Here is a 23,162-nt window from a genome sequence, read left to right on the forward strand (position 1 = left end):
TGCTCACTGACCTACATTGGCTCCCAGTCCGGGAACACCTCGATTTTAAAATTCTCATCCTTGTTTTCAAATCCCTCCATGGCCTCCTCGCCCCTCCCTGTCTCTGTAACCTCCTCCAGCCCTACAACCCTCCCAGATCTCTGCGCTCCTCCAATTCTGGCCTCTTGCACATCCCCGATTTTAATCGCTCCACCATTGGCAGCCGTGCCTTCAGCTGCCTGGGCCCTAAGCTCTGGAATTCCCTCCCTAAACTTCTCCGCCTCTCTCTCTCCTTCTTTAATACGCCGCTTAAAACCTACCACTTGGACCGAGCTTTTGGTCACCTGTCCTAATATCTCCTTATGTGGCTCCTGCGAAGCAGACTGGGACGTTTTACTACATTTTTTTGTTGTTGTTGTTGAGTCAGGAGGTCGTGGGTTTGAGATCCACTCCAGAGACTCGAGCAATCCAGGCTGTCACTCCCAGTGCAGTACTGAGGGAGCGCTGCACTGTGGGAGGGTCAGTACTGAGGGAGCGCTGCACTGTGGGAGGGTCAGTACTGAGGGAGCGCCGCACTGTCGGAGGGTCAGTACTGAGGGAGCGCTGCACTGTCGGAGGGTCAGTACTGAGGGAGCGCTGCACTGTCGGAGGGTCAGTACTGAGGGAGCACTGCACTGTCGGAGGGTCAGTACTGAGGGAGTGCTGCACTGTGGGAGGGTCAGTACTGAGGGAGCGCTGCACTGTCCGAGGGTCAGTACTGAGGGAGCGCTGCACTGTCGGAGGGTCAGTACTGAGGGAGCGCTGCACTGTCGGAGGGTCAGTACCGAGGGAGCGCTGCACCGTCGGAGGGTCAGTACCGAGGGAGCGCTGCACTGTCGGAGGGTCAGTACCGAGGGAGCCCTGTACTGTGGGAGGGTCAGTACCGAGGGAGCACTGCACTGTCGGAGGGTCAGTACTGAGGGAGCGCTGCACTGTCGGAGGTGCCGTCTTTCAGATGAGACGTTAAACCGAAGCCCCATCTGCCCTCTCAGGTGGACGTAAAAGATCCCACGGCCACTATTTCAAAGAAGAGCAGGGGAGTTCTCCCCGGTGTCCTGGTCAATATTTATCCCTCAACCAACATCACTGAAACAGATTATCTGGTCATTATCACATGGCTGTTTGTGGGATCTTGCTGTGCGCAAATTGGCTGCCACATTTCCTACATTACAACAGTGACTACACTTCAAAGGTACTTCATTGGCTGTAAAGTGCTTTGGGATGTCCTGAGGTGGTGAAAGGTGCTGTAGAAATGCAAGTTATTTCTTCTTTTCTTTGCTGTACGAAGACTGAGAATGGGATGTTGGGGACCCATGGCCTGCACCTCTCAGCAGCTCTGCTCACATCTCTGACATGGGATAGCGACGCACGGGTTCAAATTGGTGAACGGCTAATTGATCAGGTGACACGAGGAGCAGTTTTGTTGATGCGCAAACACCATCCACCCATGGGACATAATTCTGTGTCTGGGAACAAAAACCCCGGAATCATTTAAGAAATGGTTGGATATTGTGGTGGGGGAGCAGAGATGAACGAGGTGGGATGGGTCTGATGGACATCCAGCCATGTGAAGGATTTTCCAATATCTTGGGGTCGTTCCCTGGCCCTTCCTTACTCTCCCTCGACGTCACAATCACTCTTTAACTTTACTGTTCCTCTCCCCCTCCCTCGATCCTCTCAGTTCCTTCGCCCTCCCTCCCCCATACGATTTGTCCGACCCCCCACATGCTCCCTTTCAGCTGTCGGGATTAATCAAAGTGGAAGCTCACCTTTCGACCAGATCGCATGCTCCTCCTCTCGCTCCGTGCCTCCCAGGTTCTCCGGCTTACAGCATTCTGGGATCAGGGACAGGAACTTGTCTGCAGTCTTCCCGTAAAAATCCTGATCCTTGACGGCACGGCGCTGGCTGAGCATCACATGATTGCAGGGAATCAGATACCTGCCAGGGTCATGGGGAAGGGGGAAGGAAGGAGGGGAGTGAGGGAGGGAGGGGGAGGGAAGGAGGGGGAGGGAAGGAGGGGGAGGGAGAGGGAGAGGAGGGGAGGGAGGGAGGGGGAGGGGAGAGAGGGAGGGGAGGGAGGGAGATCCAAGATTAACAAATGGGTTCTCGGTCTTATAGAGTCCATTGCAGGGTCCTGCAGTCATTGATGACACCACAATATCATCGAGGCCAGCAACAGTTCATCACCTCTGGCTTGTTCATTGTGTGAGAGACCTGCACCCGATTGAGTTTACAAAACTCAACAGAGCACTTGTCACGTTAGTCGGGGTTTTTTTTTTAAAACAGGCCTCCAAACGGAATCATAGAATCTTACAGCACAGGAGGCCATTCGGCCCATCGTGCGTGTGCCGGCTCTTTGAAAGATCTATCCAATTAGTCCCACTCCCCTGCTCTTTCCCCAGAGCGACTTCAAATTTTTCCTCTTCAAGTATTTATCCAATTCCCTTTTGAAAATTATCATTGGATCTGCTTCCACCGCCCTTTCAGGCAGCGCATTCCTGATCAGAACAACTCACTACGTAAAAAAAATTCTCCTCATCTCCCCTCTGGTTCTTTTGCCGATCACCTTAAATCTGGTTACCAACCCTCCCGCCACTGGAAACAGTTTCTCCTTATTTACTCTATCAAAACCAGTCAGAATTTTGAACACCTCTATTAAATCTCCCCTTAACCTTCTCTGCTCTAAGGGGAACCCCAGCTTCTCCATTCTGGTAAATTGTTGGGAGGAAATGGAAGAGGAAATCTGCAGTCAGATTAAAGAGACAAATAAGAATAACATAATTATTGTTCTGGGAGGTTTTAATTATCCAATTATCGATGGGGACAGAGAGGGAATAAAGGGAATGGAATTCCTGCAATGTGCATGGGGCTCCTTCCTCAAGCAGGTTGTTAAACTTGTTTTCATCCTTGTGTTCAAATCCCTCCATGGCCTCGCCCCTCCCTATCTCTGTAACCTCCTCCAGCCCTACAACCCTCCGAGATCTCTGCGCTCCTCCAATTCTGGCCTCTTGCACATTCCCAATTTTCATTGCTCCACCATTGGCGGCCGTGCCTTCAGCTGCCTGGGCCCTAAGCTCTGGAATTCCCTCCCTAAACCTCTCCGCCTCTCTCTCTCCTAGTTTAAGATGCTCCTTAAAACCTACCGCTTTGACCAAGCTTTTGGTCACCTGTCCTAATATCTCCTTATGTGGCTCGGTGTCAAATTTTGTTTGATAATCGCTCCTGTGAAGTGCCTTGGGACATTTTACTATGTTGAAGGCACGAAATAAATGCAAGTTGGTGGTGTTCGTCAGGAGGTTAGGATGGAGCTGTTGCTAGGTCTGCTGATGAGGAATGCAATGATCAGGTCGATGAGCTAAACGGGTTGAGCACCGTGGGAGTAGTGCCCAGAATATGATAAGGGTTAAGATACAACTAGAAAGGGAAAAAGTCAGTACAAAAATTAGACCAGGTTGGAGTGAGCTAGCTGGGGTGAGGTGGAAGGAGAAATCGGCACATGGGACTGTAGGAAAACAGTAGGATGTTTTAAAGAGAGAGATTGCAAAGGTACAGAATAAGTACATTCCATTAAAACAGAAGGAAACTACTGAGAGTTTTAAAAACCAATGGATAAATAAAGGTTAGGAACCAATTAAAATTGAAGAAGGGGGTCTTTGTGGGACAATAAGAATAATAATGAACAAACTAAAGGAGATTGTGGGAAAATAAGAAAAATTAAGAGCAGGATAAGGACAACCGTGGGAGTCGAGGACAAAAATTCAAAAAAAGGGACTGTAAAGTATTTCACAAATATATCAGTATCAGAGAATTGTTTTCAGTGAGATGGGACCCCCGAGGAGACGACTGTCAATCTGTAGCTGATCATTAAACGGTGGAGATATTTACTAAGTCTTCACTGTGCATTGGTCTTTACTAAAGAGAAGGATATCGGAGAGGAGATCAATCCTGAAGTGAGTGAGAGGGAGATGAGCAATATTGTGATGGATAAAATATTTTTTATATATAAGAGAAGTTAGTGAAACTAAAATAAGTCAAAGCCCAATGGGATAAATCCCAGGACCATGAGGGAGGGGAGGCAGGAAATTGCGGAGGGCCTAGAAATTATATTTCAGGCTCTATTGAGTGTGGATGTGTGTCGAAGGATTGGAGAGTGGCCAATATAGGGCGCATTTTTAAAAAGGAAGACACAGCTAATCCAGGTAATTACCCGAGGGAATAGTTTTTCTGTATTTACCTTATTGAATCCCTTTATCATTTTAAATACCTCAATCAGATCACCCTTCAACCTTCTAAACTCGAGGGAATACAAGCTCGGTCTATGGGAACATTCCTCATAATTTAACCCCTTTAGCCCCGGTATCATTCTGGTGAATTTGGGCTGTACCCCCTCCAAGGCCAATATATCCTTCCTGAGGTATCCGAGGTATGGGTCAGTGTCCCGCCCACCTCCAGTGTCCCGTGGTCACACACTGCCAGTTACCTGAGTACGAGTTGAAGCATGATGTCCTCACAGCTGAGGGTCAGCAAGGTCCTGAAGAGACTGAGGGACACCATACAAAGCTGGGGGAAGATCGAGGGCAGAGTTACAGAGCTGCAAGAAAACGGTCAGCGAGAAGGAAACAGGGACTCAAAACCCAGTCCTTCTCACACCCAACACCACCCCTCTCACACCCAAAACCCAACCCCCAACCCAACCCCTCTCACACCCAAAATCCAACCCCCAACCCAACCCCTCTCACACCCAAAACCCAAACTCAACCCCCCCTCACACCCAACACAACCCCTCTCACACCCAAAACCCAACCCCCAACCCCACCCCTCTCACACCCAAAACCCAACCCCCAACCCAACCCCTCTCACACCCAAAACCCAACTCAACCCCCCCTCACACCCAACACAACCCTTCTCACACTCAACACTCAACCCAACACAACCCCTCTCACACCCAAAACCCAACCCCTCTCACACCCAAAACCCAACCCAACACAACACAACCCCTCTCACACTCAACCCAACCCCTCTCACACCCAAAACCCAACCCCTCTCACACCCAACCCAACCCCTCTCACACCAAATCCCCAACCCAACCCCTCTCACACTCAACACCCAACCCAACCCAACCCCTCTCACACCCAAAACCCAACACAACCCCTCTCACACCCAACACCACCCCTCTCACACCCAACACCACCCCTCTCACACCCAAAACCCAACCCAACTCCTCTCACACCCAACACAACCCCTCTCATACCCAACCCAACCCCTCTCACACCCAACCCCACCCCTCTCACACCCAACCCCACCCCTCTCACACCCAACCCCACCCCTCTCACACCCAACCCCACCCCTCTCACACCCAACCCCACCCCTCTCACACCCAACCCCACCCCTCTCACACCCAACCCCACCCCTCTCACACCCAACCCCACCCCTCTCACACCCAACCCCACCCCTCTCACACCCAACCCAACCCCACCCCTCTCACACCCAACCCAACCCCTCTCACACCCAACCCAACCCCACCCCTCTCACACCCAACCCCACCCCTCTCACACCCAACCCAACCCCACCCCTCTCACACCCAACCCCACCCCTCTCACACCCAACCCCACCCCTCTCACACCCAACCCAACCCCACCCCTCTCACACCCAACCCAACACCACCCCTCTCACACCCAACCCAACACCACCCCTCTCACACCCAACCCAACCCCACCCCTCTCACACCCAACCCAACCCCACCCCTCTCACACCCAACCCAACACCACCCCTCTCACACCCAACCCAACACCACCCCTCTCACACCCAACACCACCCCTCTCACACCCAACACCACCCCTCTCACACCCAACACCACCCCTCTCACACCCAACACCACCCCTCTCACACCCAACACCACCCCTCTCACACCCAACACCACCCCTCTCACACCCAACACCCAACCCAACCCCTCTCACACCCAACCCCTGTCACACCCAACCCCTGTCACACCCAACACCCAACCCAACCCCTTTCAAACCAAACCCTCAATCCGATCCTGCACACACCAAACACCTAACCCCTCACACCCAACATCCAACCCAGCCCCTCTGTATGTATGAATTTCAGGCTAAACTTCAAATTATATTTATTGTAAGGTGTAAATTTATATAGAAGCGCAACAGCAGGCTCGAGGGGCCGTGTAGTCTACTCCTACTTCTTATGTTCTTATCAGATGACTTTTTGACATTTTCAATCATCTCCTGTAACCAAAATAAAATGCTTCAAAATTGTTAGAGTCCTTTAACTCAGCTTGAGTTGACTAAAATGGGAGCCCCTAATGGGACTGCCTACGTCTGTGATGTTCTGGCTCATCTCTGTAAAACAGTACTCCTGTTCCTGAGTGAACCAAAGGCATAATGAAAGGATAGAGCAGAACTTGGCCTAATCAGTTTCTAATGGCTCAAGCTAAAAGCAGGCCTGTCACAACAGGCAGTGTCTTTGAAGGAAGCTCCAACTCTTTCTCAATAGCCTGATGAAAAACTATTAATTATTTCTACCAACTGGGTGGATGCGAAATAGCTGAGTGAAGGAGTTGGTCTGTGACTCTGTTGGAATCTGAAGTCTGGTTGGCCAACTTTGTGGTCTCAGCGAGCTACAACATGTCAGCAGACATGACAGAAACCAGTGGGAGTCACAGTGCCATTAACACGTATTACAAAACACGCTCTCAAAACAAGAAAAGGTTACAGGAATTCTTATCGTGAACAGCAGCCAGGGTGTCCATTTAAAAATAAAAACTTGTGGCCCTGTCCTAGCTACATTTTAATTGAAAAGATGTAACACAGGAGTTTTATTATTTGAAACAGGATGGAACTGTTTCGTAGGAAGTGTGACGATTTTGGCAGCCAATTTGTGCACAGCAAGATCCCACAAACAGCAGTGAGATAATGACCAGATAATCTGTTTGAGTGATGTTGGTTGAGGGATAAATATTGACCAGGATACTGGGGAGAACTCCCCTGCTCTTCTTTGAAATATGGCTGTGGGATCTTTTACATCCACCTGAGAGGGCAGACAGGGCCTCAATTTAATGTCTCATTAGACGGCCCCTGTGACAGTGCAGCGCTCCCTCAGTACTGACCCTCCGACAGTGCAGCGCTCTCTCAGTACTGACCCTCCGACAGTGCAGCGCTCCCTCAGTACTGACCCTCCGACAGTGCAGCGCTCCCTCAGTACTGACCCTCCGACAGTGCAGCGTTCCCTCAGTACTGACCCTCCGACAGTGCAGCGTTCCCTCAGTACTGACCCTCCGACAGTGCAGCGCTCCCTCAGTACTGACCCTCCGACAGTGCAGCGTTCCCTCAGTACTGACCCTCCGACAGTGCAGCGCTCTCTCAGTACTGACCCTCCGACAGTGCAGCGCTCCCTCAGTACTGACCCTCCGACAGTGCAGCGCTCCCTCAGTACTGACCCTCCGACAGTGCAGCGCTCCCTCAGTACTGACCCTCCGACAGTGCAGCGCTCCCTCAGTACTGACCCTCCGACAGTGCAGCGCTCCCTCAGTACTGGCCCTCCGACAGTGCAGCGCTCCCTCAGTACTGGCCCTCCGACAGTGCAGCACTCCCTCAGTACTGGCCCTCCGACAGTGCAGCGCTCCCTCAGTACTGACCCTCCGACAGTGCAGCGCTCCCTCAGTACTGACCCTCCGACAGTGCAGCGCTCCCTCAGTACTGGCCCTCCGACAGTGCAGCGCTCCCTCAGTACTGACCCTCCGACAGTGCAGCGCTCCCTCAGTACTGACCCTCCGACAGTGCAGCGCTCCCTCAGTACTGACCCTCCGACAGTGCAGCGCTCCCTCAGTACTGACCCTCCGACAGTGCAGCGCTCCCTCAGTACTGACCCTCCGACAGTGCAGCGCTCCCTCAGTACTGACCCTCCGACAGTGCAGCGCTCCCTCAGTACTGACCCTCCGACAGTGCAGCGCTCCCTCAGTACTGACCCTCCGACAGTGCAGCGCTCCCTCAGTACTGCACTGGAAGTGTCAGCCTGGATTATGGGCTCAAGTCTCTGGAGTGGGGACTTGAACCCACGACCTTCTGACTCCGAGGCGAGAGTGCTGCCCACTGAGCCCCGGCTGACACGTGTCACACCCGGCTGGCACTCACTGTCTAGGTTGACGCGCGGAGAAGGGGCGTTTGGATGAGGCACCGAGAGGTGACCAACACACGGCGACTACAGGCAAGGAGAAACTGAACTCTCCGGAGCTCCGGCCAAATTGAGACTCACCCTGGAGTTGCTGCTGATGCGGCTGATCAAAGTGTCGAGGATGGTGATATTCTCGTGCCTGTGCAGGACCACGAATCGCAGGAAGGTTTTGAGAAGTGCCACCTCCGTGATGCTGCGCAGGAAGAGGTCCAGGTAGGCCGTGCTGGCGATCATCTCCTCAATGGACGTCTGCAGAGATCAGAACGAGCACACAGTGAGCTCAGAATGACCTTTCGCAACTGAAAGCTTCGATTCGGAGCGGTCTCCGCGACAAAGGGCGGATCAGACACTGTGGCTTGGTCCTGGGACCAAGCCCGAATCCAGTGGGCGATCTGGGTGCAGTGGTCACACGAAATTTGTCCACTGGCCTCTTTTAAGAAAGGGCTTGTTTTTCTACACCGCCTTTCACAATCTCAGGATGTCCCAAAGTTCTTTACAGCCAATGAAGCACTTTTTGAAGTGTAGTCACTGTTGTAATGCAGGAAATGCGGCAGCAAATTTGTGCACAGCAAGATCCCACGGACAGCAATGTGATAATGACCAGATAATCTGTTTTAATGATGTTGATTGAGGGATAAATATTGGCCATGGAAACTGGGAGAATTCCCCTGCTCTCCTTCGAATTAGTGTCCGTGGGATCTTTTACATCCACCTGAGAGGGCAGATGGGACCTTGGTTTAACGTCTCATCTCAGTACTGACCCTCCGACAGTGCGGCGCTCCCTCAGTACTGACCCTCCGACAGTGCAGCGCTCCCTCAGTACTGACCCTCCGACAGTGCAGCGCTCCCTCAGTACTGACCCTCCGACAGTGCAGCGCTCTCTCAGTACTGACCCTCCGACAGTGCAGCGCTCCCTCAGTGCTGACCCTCCGACAGTGCAGCGCTCCCTCAGTACTGACCCTCCGACAGTGCAGCGCTCCCTCAGTACTGACCCTCCGACAGTGCGGCGCTCCCTCAGTACTGACCCTCCGACAGTGCAGCGCTCCCTCAGTACTGACCCTCCGACAGTGCGGCGCTCCCTCAGTACTGACCCTCCGACAGTGCAGCGCTCCCTCAGTACTGACCCTCCGACAGTGCAGCGCTCCCTCAGTACTGACCCTCCGACAGTGCAGCACTCCCTCAGTACTGACCCTCCGACAGTGCAGCACTCCCTCAGTATTGCACTGGGAGGGTCAGCCTGGATTTTGTGCCTTGTCTCTGGAGTGGGGCTCGAACCCACAACCTCCTAACTCAGAGGCGAGAGTGCCACCCACTGAGCTACGGGCGCCAGTCGCGGTCCCAGGGGCAGCTGGCCGCTCGTGGGGTGCAGCATTAACTGGACGCCGGGGTTGGAATGTCTGAACGTTTTTCACCAATGGAGAAGTGTGTTTGGGGGTGGACGGGGGAGATACACAAGAGGCCACGGGCTGGAGCAGAGGTAAGGGGGGGGGTGGGTGCGGGCGAGGTCGTGAATAGGGTTTTTAATAATAAGGAGGAGGATTTGGAATTCAGTGCTTTGGGCGGAAGAGGGCGGCGACAGGGGGCCACTGCAGATGGGTGGGGTATGATGGGCGAGTGGGACGTGAGGCAGGCCTCCGGCTTACCTTGTGGAGTGCGGGCCCCATGACAGGCACCAAGAAGCCGTTGTGAACATAATCCACCAGCTGGTTCCGGACGAGAGGATGGGCTACCTAGAAAAAGTAGATACCAAACTTTTGATAAACAAGACAAAAATTCCAGGGTGCAGGTCCAATCCGTGAGACTCAAAAGATATTTGAAGGACTGATGTGAGCAGACCTGAGAGGTGCAGGCCCAGGTTCACTGAGATCCCAGCTCTGTGCTCGTAAACCAAAGAAAAGAATGAACTTGCATTTCTATAGCGCCTTTCACATCCTCAGGACAACCCAAAGCTCTTTACAGCCAATGAAGCACTTTTTTTGTTGAAGTGTAGTCAATGTTGTAATGTAGGAAACGGGGCAGCCAATTTGTGCACAGCAAGATCCCGCAAACAGCAATGTGATAATGCCCAGATAATGTTTTTTTAAAATCAGGGATGCCATTGAATCCATCTAGGTCATCCTTCCATAGAAACCTCTAATTGCCCCCATTATCGCCTCCAATTGCCCCTTGAATGATTCTGGATGTTTTGCCCCTCCCCCTTTCCCGGTTACTATTCACTCTCTCTGTGATGTGAAGGGCCTCCTGACCTTGGTCTTGAACCTTTTTCCCCCGTTTGTACCTGTGTCCCCTTGTCCTGCAGGCATGCCGAGGACTAGGCAGTCTTCAGGAAAATTCCCCTTGAGGATGTTAACTACAGCACCCACTGTGCACCTGTCCCTCCTGTCACGTCTCCTAGAAACATAAATTGGCCACAAGGCAAGGAAAATGTCCAGCTGCCGACCTACCACTAAACTTCATCTTCCAGAATTGGAAGGTAGCAAATGTAACCCCGCTGTTCAAGAAAGGAGGGAGAGAGAAAACAGGGAACTACAGACATCAGTCATTGGGAAAATGCTGGAATCCATTATTAAGGAAGTGGTAACAGGGCACTTAGAAAATCATAATATGATTAGGCAGAGTCAACATGGTTTTATGAAAGGGAAATCATATTTGACAAACCTATTAGTATTTTTTGAGGATGTAACTAGCAGGGTGGATAAAGGGGAACCAGTGCATGTCGTATATTTGGTTTTTCAAAAAGCATTCGATAAGGTGCCACATAAAAGGTTGTTACACAAGATAAGGGCTCATGGGATTGGGGGTAATATATTAGCATGGATAGAGGATTGGTTAAGGACAGAAAACAGAGAGTAGGGATAAACGGGTCATTTTCAGGTGGTCATGCTGTAACTAGTGGGGTGCCGTAAGGATCAGTGCTTGGGCCTCAGCTATTTACAATCTATATTAATGATTTAGGGACTTCAGTTATGTGGAGAGTCTGGAGAAGCTGGGGTTGTTCTCCTTAGACAGAGAAGGTTATGGGGAGATTTAATAGAGGTGTTCAAAATCATGAATGGTTTTGATAGAGTAAATAAGGAGAAACTGTTTCCAGTGGCAGAAGGGTCGGTAACCAGAGGACACAGATTTAAGGTGATCGGCAAAAGAGCCAGAGGGGAGTTGGGGAAACGTTTTTTTACGCAGCGAGTTGTTATGATCTGGAATGCGCTGCCTGAAAGGGCGGTGGAAGCAGATTCAATAATAACTTTCAAAAGGGAATTGGATAAATACTTGGAAGGGAAAAAATTTACAGGGGAATGGGACAAATTGAATAGATCTTTCAAAGAGCCGGCACAGGCAAGATGGGCCGAATGGCCTCCTCCTGTGCTATATACTAGATGAAGGGACCGAGTGTAATGTATCCAAGTTTGCTGATGATACAAAGCTAAACGGGAAAGAGGGGAGGACACAAAGAGTCTGCAAAGGGATATAGACAGGTTAAGTGAGTGGGCAAGAAGGTGGCAGATGGGAGTATAATGTGGGGAAATGTGAGGTTATTCACTTTGGTAGGAAGAATAGAAAAACAGAATATTTTTTAAAAGGTGAGAGACCAAGAAATGTTGGTGTTCAGAGGGATTTGGGTATCCTTGTACACGAATCACAGAAAGTTAACATGCAGGTACAGCAAGCAATTAGGAAAGCAAATGGTATGTTAGCCTTTATTGCAAGAGGGTTGGAGTACAAGAGTAAGGAAGTCTTACTGCAATTATATAGGGCTCTGGTGAGACCTCACCTGGAGTACTGTGTGCAGTTTTGGTCTCCTTACCTAAGGAAGGACATATTTGCCTTAGAGGTCGTGCAACAAAGGTTCACTAGATTAATTCCTGGGATGAGAGGGTTGTCCTATGAGGAGAGATTGAGTAGAATGGGTCTATATTCTCTGGAGTTTAGAAGAATGAGAGGAGATCTCTTTGAAATGTACAAAATTCTTAGAGGGCTTGACAGGGTAGATGCTGAGAGGCTGTTTCCCCTGGCTGGAGAGTCTAGAACTAGGGGGCATAGTCTCAGGATAAGGGGTCGGCCATTTAGGACTGAGATGAGGAGGAATTTCTTCACTCAGAGGGTTGTGAATCTTTGGAATTCTCTACCCCAGAGGGCTGTGGATGCTCAGTCGTTGAGTATATTCAAGACTGAGATCGATGAATTTTTGGACACTAAGGGAATCAAGGGATATGGGAAAGGGAGGGAAAGCGGAGTTGAGGTCGAAGATCAGCCACGATCTTAATAAATGGCAGAGCTGGCTCGAGGGGCCGTATGGCCGACTCCAGGGGGCTCTAGATTTGGCAGTCCCACCCTTTTTCTTTGTGGGAACATGTCTACTCTGAACCCCTTGAATCTCCCCCTTGAATGTCTCCCACTGTTGTGACACTGATTTACCTTCAAGTAGCTGTTTCCAGTCCACTTTTGCTAAATCATTTCTTAGCTTAGTAAAATTTGCTTTTCCCTAATTGAGAACTTTTATTCCTGTTCTATCTTTGTCCTTTTCCATAACCATGCTAAAACTAACTGTATTATGATCACTACGACCAAAATGCTCTCTCACTGATACTCCTTCCACCTGTCCAGCTTCATTCCCAAAAACTAAATCCAGAACTGCCCCCTCTCTTGTTGGGCTTGCTACGTACTGGCTAAAAAAGTTCTCCTGAATGCAATTTAAGAATTTTGTTCCCTCCATACCCTTCACACTGATTCTTTCCCAGTTAATATTAGGGTAGTTGAAATCCCCTACTATTACTGCCCTACTCTTTTTGCACTTCTCAGAAATTTGCCTACATATTTGCTCTTCTATCTCCCTCTGACTATTTGGGGGTCTATAGTACAATCCCAGCAATGTGACTGCCCCTTTTTTGTTCCTTAGCTGAACTCATATGGCCTCATTTGATGATCCTTCGAACAGATCATCCCTCCTCATAGCTGTAATTGTTTCTTTAACCAATATTGCCACCCCCCTCCTTTTTTATCCCCCTCTCTATCTCGTCTAAAAACCCTATAACCAGGAATGTTGAGCTGCCATTCCTGCCCCTGTTTAAGCCATGTTTCAGTAATAGCTAAGATATTGTACTTCCACGTGTCGATCTGTGCCCCCAACTCATCTGCCTTATTCACTAGACTCCTTGCACTGACCATTAAACACTGTCAAACTCCCTCGCTGTTCATTTTCTAACCTTTGTTTCCTCTGCCTTCCTAAGTCATTTACTAATTTTCTGCCCCATCTCCAACCTCTCTTTCCACTCCAATGTCCTTGAACATGTTGTCACCTCCCAAATCCATGCCCACTTTTTATCTCTCCAATCAGGTTTCTGTCCCTGTCACAACATCGAAACGGCCCCAAGTAAAGTCACAAATGACATTCTCGGTGACTGTGACCATAGCCATTCTCCCTCCTCAACCACACTAACCTCCTCCAATGTCTCTCCTCCGCTGGCCAGCTCACGGGGACTACCAACTCGTGTTTCCAATCGCACCCAAATATTTCCAGCAATGGTGTCTCTCCCCGCCCTGCACTGTCACCTTTAGAGTTCCACAAGGATCTATCCTTGGCTCCCTCTTCCTCAGCTACTCGCTGACATTCGGCAATATCATCCGAAGAAATGGAGTCAGCTTCCACATCTTCGTTGACGACACCCAGCTCTATCTCTCCCCCATCACCTCTCCCCCTCTCCCCGCCAGCACCTCTCCCCCATCACCTCTCCCCCTCTCCCCGCCAGCACCTCTCCCCCTCTCTCCGCCAGCACCTCTCCCCCTCTCTCCGCCAGCACCTCTCCCCCTCTCCCCGCCAGCACCTCTCCCCCTCTCTCCGCCAGCACCTCTCCCCCTCTCCCCCCGCCAGCACCTCTCCCCCTCTCTCCCCACCAGCACCTCTCCCCCTCTCTCCCCACCAGCACCTCTCCCCCTCTCTCCCCGCCAGCACCTCTCCCCCTCTCCCCGCCAGCACCTCTCCCCCTCTCTCCCCGCCAGCACCTCTCCCCCTCTCCCCGCCAGCACCTCTCCCCCTCTCCCCGCCAGCACCTCTCCCCCTCTCTCCCCGCCAGCACCTCTCCCCCCTCTCCCCCCGCCAGCACCTCTCCCCCCTCTCTCCCCACCAGCACCTCTCCCCCTCTCCCCCCGCCAGCACCTCTCCCCCTCTCTCCCCCACCAGCACCTCTCCCCCTCTCCCCGCCAGCACCTCTCCCCCTCTCCCCGCCAGCACCTCTCCCCCTCTCTCCCCGCCAGCACCTCTCCCCCTCTCTCCCCGCCAGCACCTCTCCCCCTCTCTCCCCGCCAGCACCTCTCCCCCTCTCTCCCCGCCAGCACCTCTCCCCCTCTCTCCCCGCCAGCACCTCTCCCCTCTCTCCCCGCCAGCACCTCTCCCCCTCTCCCCGCCAGCACTTCTCCCCCTCTCTCCCCCACCGCCCCTCCCCACCTCTGTTTCCAGTGGCGGAAGGGTCAGTAATCAGAGGACACAGATTTAAAGTGATCGGCAAAAGGGCCAGAGGGGGAGATGAGGAAACATTTTTTTTTACGCAGCGAGTTGTTCTGATCTGGAATGCGCTGCCTGAAAGGGCGGTGGAAGCAGATCAAGAGTGACTTTCAAAGAGCCGACACAGGCACGATGGGTCGAATGGCCTCCTTCTGTGCTATTCCACTCTTTAAAAAAAAAGAGCGAGGGATTGTGCTCTGGACCACTATATAGTGACTGAGACTGGAAACTGAGCAGGTGTGGGCATCGAGTGAGGTGCCCATGGTCAATCAGCCTGCCGACGGTCACTGAAACAATGGCATGGGGTGAGATACCAGGGCTAATGGAACCCATTCAGCACCAACATGGAGCAGCCCAACAGAGCAGAGAAAACTACAAGAGGAGAAGATTGTCGGAAAGGTCCGGATTTGAACCTGAAGGAAACACTGAGCAAAAACCATGGACTCACTCAGTGCAACCCCTCGATTAGATTCCAGCCTGTAACTCACTCCCGGGTATCTGTTATTCTATATATAAACCCCCCGAATCCCTCGATTAGATTCCAGCCTGTAACTCACTCCCGGGTATCTGTTATTCTATATATAAACCCCCCGAACCCCTCGATTAGATTCCAGCCTGTAACTCACTCCCGGGTATCTGTTATTCTATATATAAACCCCCCGAATCCCTCGATTAGATTCCAGCCTGTAACTCACTCCCGGTATCTGTTATTCTATATATAAACCCCCCGAATCCCTCGATTAGATTCCAGTCTGTAACTCACTCCCGGGTATCTGTTATTCTATATATAAACCCCCCGAACCCCTCGATTAGATTCCAGCCTGTAACTCACTCCCGGGTATCTGTTATTCTATATATAAACCCCCGAACCCCTCGATTAGATTCCAGCCTGTAACTCACTCCCGGGTATCTGTTATTCTATATATAAACCCCCCGAACCCCTCGATTAGATTCCAGCCTGTAACTCACTCCCGGGTATCTGTTATTCTATATATAAACCCCCCGAATCCCTCGATTAGATTCCAGCCTGTAACTCACTCCCGGGTATCTGTTATTCTATATATAAACCCCCCGAATCCCTCGATTAGATTCCAGCCTGTAACTCACTCCCGGGTATCTGTTATTCTATATATAAACCCCCCGAACCCCTCGATTAGATTCCAGTCTGTAACTCACTCCCGGGTATCTGTTATTCTATATATAAACCCCCCGAGCCCCTCGATTAGATTCCAGTCTGTAACTCACTCCCGGGTATTGTAGATGACCCATCCCGTCCCCTTGATCAGATTACGGCCTGTGACTGATAATTGAAGAGTGATGTTACCAACAGGCCGTTTTTGGCAGTCGCGCTGTGGACTGTTTCTACCTGAATGACAGCGTTACAGAATTCCAGGGAGTTCATGAACATGGTCAGTGAGGAGACTCCCATCCAATCTTCTCGCCGCAGCGCATGCCAATCATCTCCTCGCACTTCGATCTTTCGAGGTAAAGAGGAATAAAGTGCACTGAGTCCCGTGGCCAGCACCTGTGGGGGAAAGGTGAAAGGACAGAAGGACATGTCACTTCAGCAACAACAACTTCCATCTTACACGCTCCATAAACTGGAGCTCATCAAAACCTCTGCTGCCCGTATCCTAACTCGCACCAAGTCCCGTTCTCCCATCACCCCCTGTGCTCACTGACTGACACTGGCTCCCAGTCGGGCAACACCTCGATTTTAAAATTCTCCTTGTGTTCAAATCCCTCCATGGCCTCGCCCCTCCCTATCTCTGTAACCTCCTCCAGCCCTACAACCCCCCCGAGATCTCTGCGCTCCTCCAATTCTGGCCTCTTGCACATCCCCGGTTTTAAATCGCTCCACCATTGGCGGCCGTGCCTTCAGCTGCCTCGACCCTAAGCTCTGGAATTCCCTCCCTAAACCTCTCCGCCTCTCTCTCCTCCTTTAAGACGCTCCTTAAAACCTCCCTCTTTGACCAAGCTTTTGGTCACCTGTCCTAATATCTCCTTATGTGGCTCGGTGTGTAATTTTGTTTGATAATCGCTCCTTTGAAACACCCTGGGACGTTTTACTACATTAAAGGCGTGGAATAAATGCAAGTTGTTGTTGTTCTGGACTTCTCCTCCCTATCAAATCCCTTTAATCATCTTAAACACCTCATTTAGATCACCCCTTAATCTTCGATACTCAAGGAAATACAAGCAGAGTCCGTGCAACCTGTACTTATAATTTAACCCTTTTAGCCCCGGTATCATTCTGGTGAATCCGCGCTGCGCCCTCTCCAAGGCCAATATCTCCTTCCTGAGGGGCGGTGCCCAGAACTGAACGCAGTCTCCAGATGGGGTCTGACCAGGGCTCTGTACAACTGAAGCTTCACTTCCTCCCCTTTAAATTCCAGCCCCCCTGAGATAAAGGGCAACATTCCATTAGCCTTTTTGATTACTTTTTGTACCTGTCCACTAGCTTTTGGTGATTTGTGTATGTGGTCTCCCAAATCCCTTTGCTTCCCCACAGCAGTGGGCTCTGGGGATTAGGGTTTAAGAATCATCGAAGAACTCCCTGGGAATAAGCTGAGTGTTCATCTGAAAGTAAACTCGCTGGCATAACACAGGGTAGGGTTCAACGGGCTGAGGGGGAATAGGTGGGGTACTGGAGAGTGCCCGGGCTGTGCAGTGTAGGGCACTGGCACCCCATGAAACCTAATATAAAAGCACCCTCAGTAACGTCTCCACAGAGTTCTGATCAGGGCAGGACCAGCTCTGTTATTGGGAAGTGTTTGTATCTGTCTCCTGAGAGCAAAGGGAACACACCCTGTCCGACTGTTTCTGTAACCGCCCAGGACACTGCAAACATTCCGCTCACTCCCGACACACCGAGTGGGGCTGAAGCTGCTGTTCCGGCCAGCTCTGTGGTCACACGTTAGGGCTGCTCGCGGAGGCTGCGACTGGACATGAGCCTGCTTCATTCGTCAGCACAGAGCTAAAGGCCACGAGGGCTGGGATCGGTCCCTCATTAACAACAAGGTCGGTTCAACAACAACAACTTGTATTTATAAAGTGCCTCTAACAAAGTAAAACGTCCCAAGGCACTTCAATCAGACAAAACTTTGACATAATATTAATGGCTGTGCTGTTGAGCAAGCTTGATGGCTCAGCACATAAATAAATGTGTCCCTTCCCCAGGATGGAACAGGGCCATAGAGCTCAGGAAGGTCCCAGGTTCGATTCCATGTCTATGCTCATTTATTAATCCCGATCAGGGCCTCCACAGTGGACCTCAGTGATGCTGGGCTAAGGAGGAGGGCAAGGGACAGGGGGACCATCGGCCAGGGTTGCTATCCAGTGCATAGCCGAGAGAGCGCGAGCGAGCGCCTTCAGGAGGGGAAGCCGAGGAGTCCAGAGTTTGACCTGGAGCCTGACCCCAGTCTGACCCTGAGCAGTGATCCCAGTCTGGCCCCGGTCTGACCCGGAGCAGCGGCCCCGGTCTGACCCGGAGCAGCGATACGCGGCCTGCACTCACCGGGCAAAAGTAGGAGTTCTCTGCGATGTACCTCCCCACAGTGTCGTTCTCTGCAGATATTGCCATGATGAGGAGGAGTGCGTCTCGGGCCTGCTGTCCAATCAGCCCCTCGCGATGAATGAAGGGGATGAGGATGGAGAAGATGAGGAGATTCGCTGGGCCCTGGTTGGTCTTGGTGTGGAAGAAGAGTTCCAGGATGGAGGGCTCCTTGGCCAGGGACACACAGATCTGGTTCAGCAGCAACACCAAGTTATTTTCCACCACCGGGGACCGGGGCTCTGCGCACGCACTCAGCAACCTCATCAACGGGTTGAGGATGGGCTTGTGTCGCAGCAGGGGCTGACGGGACTGGCTGACCAGTAGGTCGTACAGCTTCAGTTGTTGGACCTTCTTGTCATCGGTGAGCTGCCACTGCAGGTTCCAGTGCAGCAGCCTCTCCAGGATATCCTCCAAGATTACCAGCTCCAGGATGGGGCCAATTCCCGTGTCCTCCTGCGGCCTCTCCTCCGCCAACAGGTACATCATCTGGTCTGTGTAATTGCGCACTGCGCTTGCCTCATCCACGGTCCGCGAATCCTGATGCTCCAAAATCCTGCTCACCTGCAAAATACAACGACCGTTGCAAAATTGTTTTAATTCACTGGTTAGGCCTCAGCTGGAGTTAGGAGCACGAGGAGGCCATTCAGCCCCTCGAGCCTGTTCAACCATTCAATAGATCATGGCTGATCTGTATCTTAACTCCATCTACCTGCCTTGTTTCTGTAGCCCTTAATACACCTTACCCAACAGAAATCTACCGCTCTCAGTCTTGAAATTTTCAATTGACCCCCAGCCTCAACAGCTTTTTGGGGGAGAGAGTTCCAGATTTCCACTCCCCTTTGTGTGAAGAAGTGCTTCCTGACATCACCCCTGAACGGCCTGGCTCTAATTTTAAGGTTCTGCCCCCTTGTTCCAGACTCTCCCACCAGAGGAAATAGTTTCTCTCTATCCACCCTATCAAATCCTTTAATCATCTCAAACACTTCAATTAGCTCACAGTATCATTCTGGTGAATCTGTGCTGCACCCTCTCCAAGGCCAATATATCCTTCCTGAGGAACTGAATGCAGTATCTCCAGATGGGGCTTGACCAGAGCTTTATATAAACTGTAACATAACCTCCACCCCTTTGTATTCCAGCCCACTGGAGATAAAGGCCAACATTCCGTTAGTCTTTTAAATTAATTTTTGTACCTGTCCACTAGTTTTTAGTGATTTGTGTACGGACCCTAAATCTCTCTCTTCCACAGTTCCTATCTTCTCACCATTTAGAAAATATTGTGTCCAATTCTGGGCACCACACTTTAGGAAGAATGTCAAGGCCTTGGAGAGGGTGCAGTCTTAGGGATGAGGAATGTTCTCTGTGAAGGCAGCTGGCCAGGGAGATGGGAGATGGACGGATTTTACATGATTCCCTTTGGGAATTTATAAAAGATCTTTTCCTGAGGAAATGGGTGGAGTCGGGTCCTTGATACAGTACAGTGTCCATGGACTGTGGTGGAGATTAAATGGGTGGGGAGAGTCTGTGATAGGGGAGAGTGTACATGGGCTGTGGGGGGAGATTAAATGGGGGGGGGGGGTAGAGTCCATGATAGGGGAGAGTGTACATGGACTGTGGGAGGAGATTAAATGGGTGGGTAGAGTCCATGATAGGGGAGAGTGTACAGGGACTGTGGGGGGAGATTAAATGGGGGGGGGGGGTAGAGTCCATGATAGGGGAGAGTGTACAGGGACTGTGGGGGGAGATTAAATGGGTGGGGAGAGTCCATGATAGGGGAGAGTGTACAGGGACTGTGGGGGGAGATTAAATGGGTGGGGAGAGTCCATGATAGGGGAGAGTGTACAGGGACTGTGGGGGGGGGGATTAAATGGGTGGGTAGGGTCCATGATAGGATAACATGGGTTAGATAGAAAGCTAAGCTCCCTCTACACTGCCGCACTGATATATCCTGGAAGAGCATCTCCTATTCCACTAGTGAAAACACCATTTCGTGTCTGCCATGTTCCTATACCCAATAAGAGCCAAGCTGAGACTGCCCAAACTCATTTCACATGGATCCCTGCAGCCAGGAGGAGACTTTCACCCAGACACCATGGGCTGAGTTTGAACTCAGGTTCCACAGACATGAGGCTCCAGTCTAACTCATTGTACCTCCCAGTCCCAAAGTATTTGCCACTAAACAGCTTCCTGTGGCTGTTGGCAAAGAGTTTCTTTAAAATATGGCCAGTTGGATCCAGTTACAGCAGGGCTGGCTGACTCTCGCGTATGTGAGTGAAATGTGGTAAATTGACATTACTTATCGGAGGCCAACAGCAGCAGAGATAAGAGAGAATGCAAAACTTCCACATTACTCCCACAGCATTCATGTATCCCGTCGACAGACACACACCAGTGAGACATTCCCATTGCCCAAATCAGCGTTGGCTTGGGGCTGTCGATCTGTGATTGCCCAACGAATGCTGAGTCACAGGAAAACACTGTGCTGTAGACTCCGGTTTCAAAGTGGAGACTTCTGAACAAATTTCATTTCAGAAAGTTAAGATCAGCTCTGATTTAAAACTAGTTCAACTGTAAAGCGGCGGAGCGATCAGGAAAGATTTGAGAAATTCTAGATTTATAGCCTGGAGAGGTGCAAATCCCAATTTGAACTGGGGTGTCCTATGCTGGAGAAGTAACAAATGCATCCCAAACTGGGACACCCGACACAAACCCAATCTAACTGGGACACTCGACACAAACCCAATCTAACTGGGACACCCGACACAAACCCAATCTAACTGGGACACCCGACACAAACCCAATCTAACTGGGACACCCGACACAAACCCAATCTAACTGGGACACTCGACACAAACCCAATCTAACTGGGACACTCGACACAAACCCAATCTAACTGGGACACTCGACACAAACACAATCTAACTGGGAAACTCGACACAAACCCAATCTAACTGGGACAATCGTCACGAACCCAATCCAACTGGGACACTCGTCACAAACCCAATCTAACCGGGAAACTCGACACAAACCCAATCTAACTGGGACACTCGACACAAACCCAATCTAACTGGGAAACTCGACACAAACCCAATCTAACTGGGACACTCGACACAAACCCAATCTAACTGGGACACTCGACACAAACACAATCTAACTGGGAAACTCGACACAAACCCAATCGAACTGGGACAATCGTCACAAACCCAATCTAACTGGGAAACTCGACACAAACCCAATCTAACTGGGACACTCGACACAAACCCAATCTAACTGGGACACTCGACACAAACACAATCTAACTGGGAAACTCGACACAAACCCAATCTAACTGGGACACTCGACACAAACCCAATCTAACTGGGACACTCGACACAAACCCAATCTAACTGGGAAACTCGACACAAACCCAATCTAACTGGGACACTCGACACAAACCCAATCTAACTGGGACACTCGACACAAACACAATCTAACTGGGAAACTCGACACAAACCCAATCTAACTGGGACACTCGACACAAACCCAATCGAACTGGGACACTCGACACAAACCCAATCTAACTGGGAAACGCGACACAAACCCAATCTAACTGGGACACCCGACACAAACCCAATCTAACTGGGACACCCGACACAAACCCAATCTAACTGGGACAATCATCACAAACCCAATCTAACTGGGACACTCGACACAAACCCAATCCAACTGGGACACTCGTCACAAACCCAATCTAACCGGGAAACTCGACACAAACCCAATCTAACTGGGACACTCGACACAAACCCAATCTAACTGGGAAACTCGACACAAACCCAATCTAACTGGGACACTCGACACAAACCCAATCTAACTGGGACACTCGACACAAACCCAATCTAACTAGGAAACTCGACACAAACCCAATCGAACTGGGACAATCGTCACAAACCCAATCTAACTGGGAAACTCGACACAAACCCAATCTAACTGGGACACTCGACACAAACCCAATCTAACTGGGACACTCGACACAAACACAATCTAACTGGGAAACTCGACACAAACCCAATCTAACTGGGACACTCGACACAAACCCAATCTAACTGGGAAACTCGACACAAACCCAATCTAACTGGGACACTCGACACAAACCCAATCTAACTGGGACACTCGACACAAACACAATCTAACTGGGAAACTCGACACAAACCCAATCTAACTGGGACACTCGACACAAAACCAATCTAACTGGGACACCCGACACAAAACCAATCTAACTGGGACACCCGACACAAACCCAATCTAACTGGGACACTCGACACAAACCCAATCTAACTGGGACACTCGACACAAAACCAATCTAACTGGGACACTCGACACAAAACCAATCTAACTGGGACACCCGACACAAACCCAATCTAACTGGGACACCCGACACAAACCCAATCTAACTGGGACACCCGACACAAACCCAATCTAACTGGGACACCCGACACAAACCCAATCTAACTGGGACACCCGACACAAACCCAATCTAACTGGGACACTCGTCACAAACCCAATCTAACTGGGACACTCGACACAAACCCAATCTAACTGGGACACCCGACACAAACCCAATCTAACTGGGACACCCGACACAAACCCAATCTAACTGGGAAACTCGACACAAACCCAATCTAACTGGGACACCCGACACAAACCCAATCTAACTGGGACACTCGACACAAACCCAATCTAACTGGGACACTCGACACAAACCCAATCTAACTGGGACACCCGACACAAACCCAATCTAACCGGGACACTCGACACAAACCCAATCTAACTGGGACACCCGACACAAACCCAATCTAACTGGGACACCCGACACAAACCCAATCTAACTGGGACACCCGACACAAACGCAATCTAACTGGGAAACT

The 23,162-nt window shown here is 50.8% G+C and overlaps 1 protein-coding gene across 1 annotated transcript in view; it reads right to left on the reverse strand.

The window, feature by feature from the left end:
• The window catches only part of fhip1b (FHF complex subunit HOOK interacting protein 1B), a 41,794-nt gene that overhangs the window by 13,102 nt on the left and 5,530 nt on the right, over window positions 1–23,162 (reverse strand). The window contains exons 3-8 of the mRNA XM_067985558.1: window positions 18,220–18,819; window positions 16,069–16,227; window positions 9,850–9,936; window positions 8,288–8,455; window positions 4,500–4,579; window positions 1,788–1,957 (exon numbers count right to left, since the gene is read on the reverse strand). Of these exons, the coding sequence (XP_067841659.1) occupies window positions 1,788–1,957; window positions 4,500–4,579; window positions 8,288–8,455; window positions 9,850–9,936; window positions 16,069–16,227; window positions 18,220–18,819 (1,264 nt within the window). The remainder of the gene's footprint in view (window positions 1–1,787; window positions 1,958–4,499; window positions 4,580–8,287; window positions 8,456–9,849; window positions 9,937–16,068; window positions 16,228–18,219; window positions 18,820–23,162) is intronic.

This window comes from Heptranchias perlo, chromosome 6, assembly GCF_035084215.1.
Source record: "Heptranchias perlo isolate sHepPer1 chromosome 6, sHepPer1.hap1, whole genome shotgun sequence".
Taxonomy (NCBI): Eukaryota; Metazoa; Chordata; class Chondrichthyes; order Hexanchiformes; family Hexanchidae; genus Heptranchias; species Heptranchias perlo.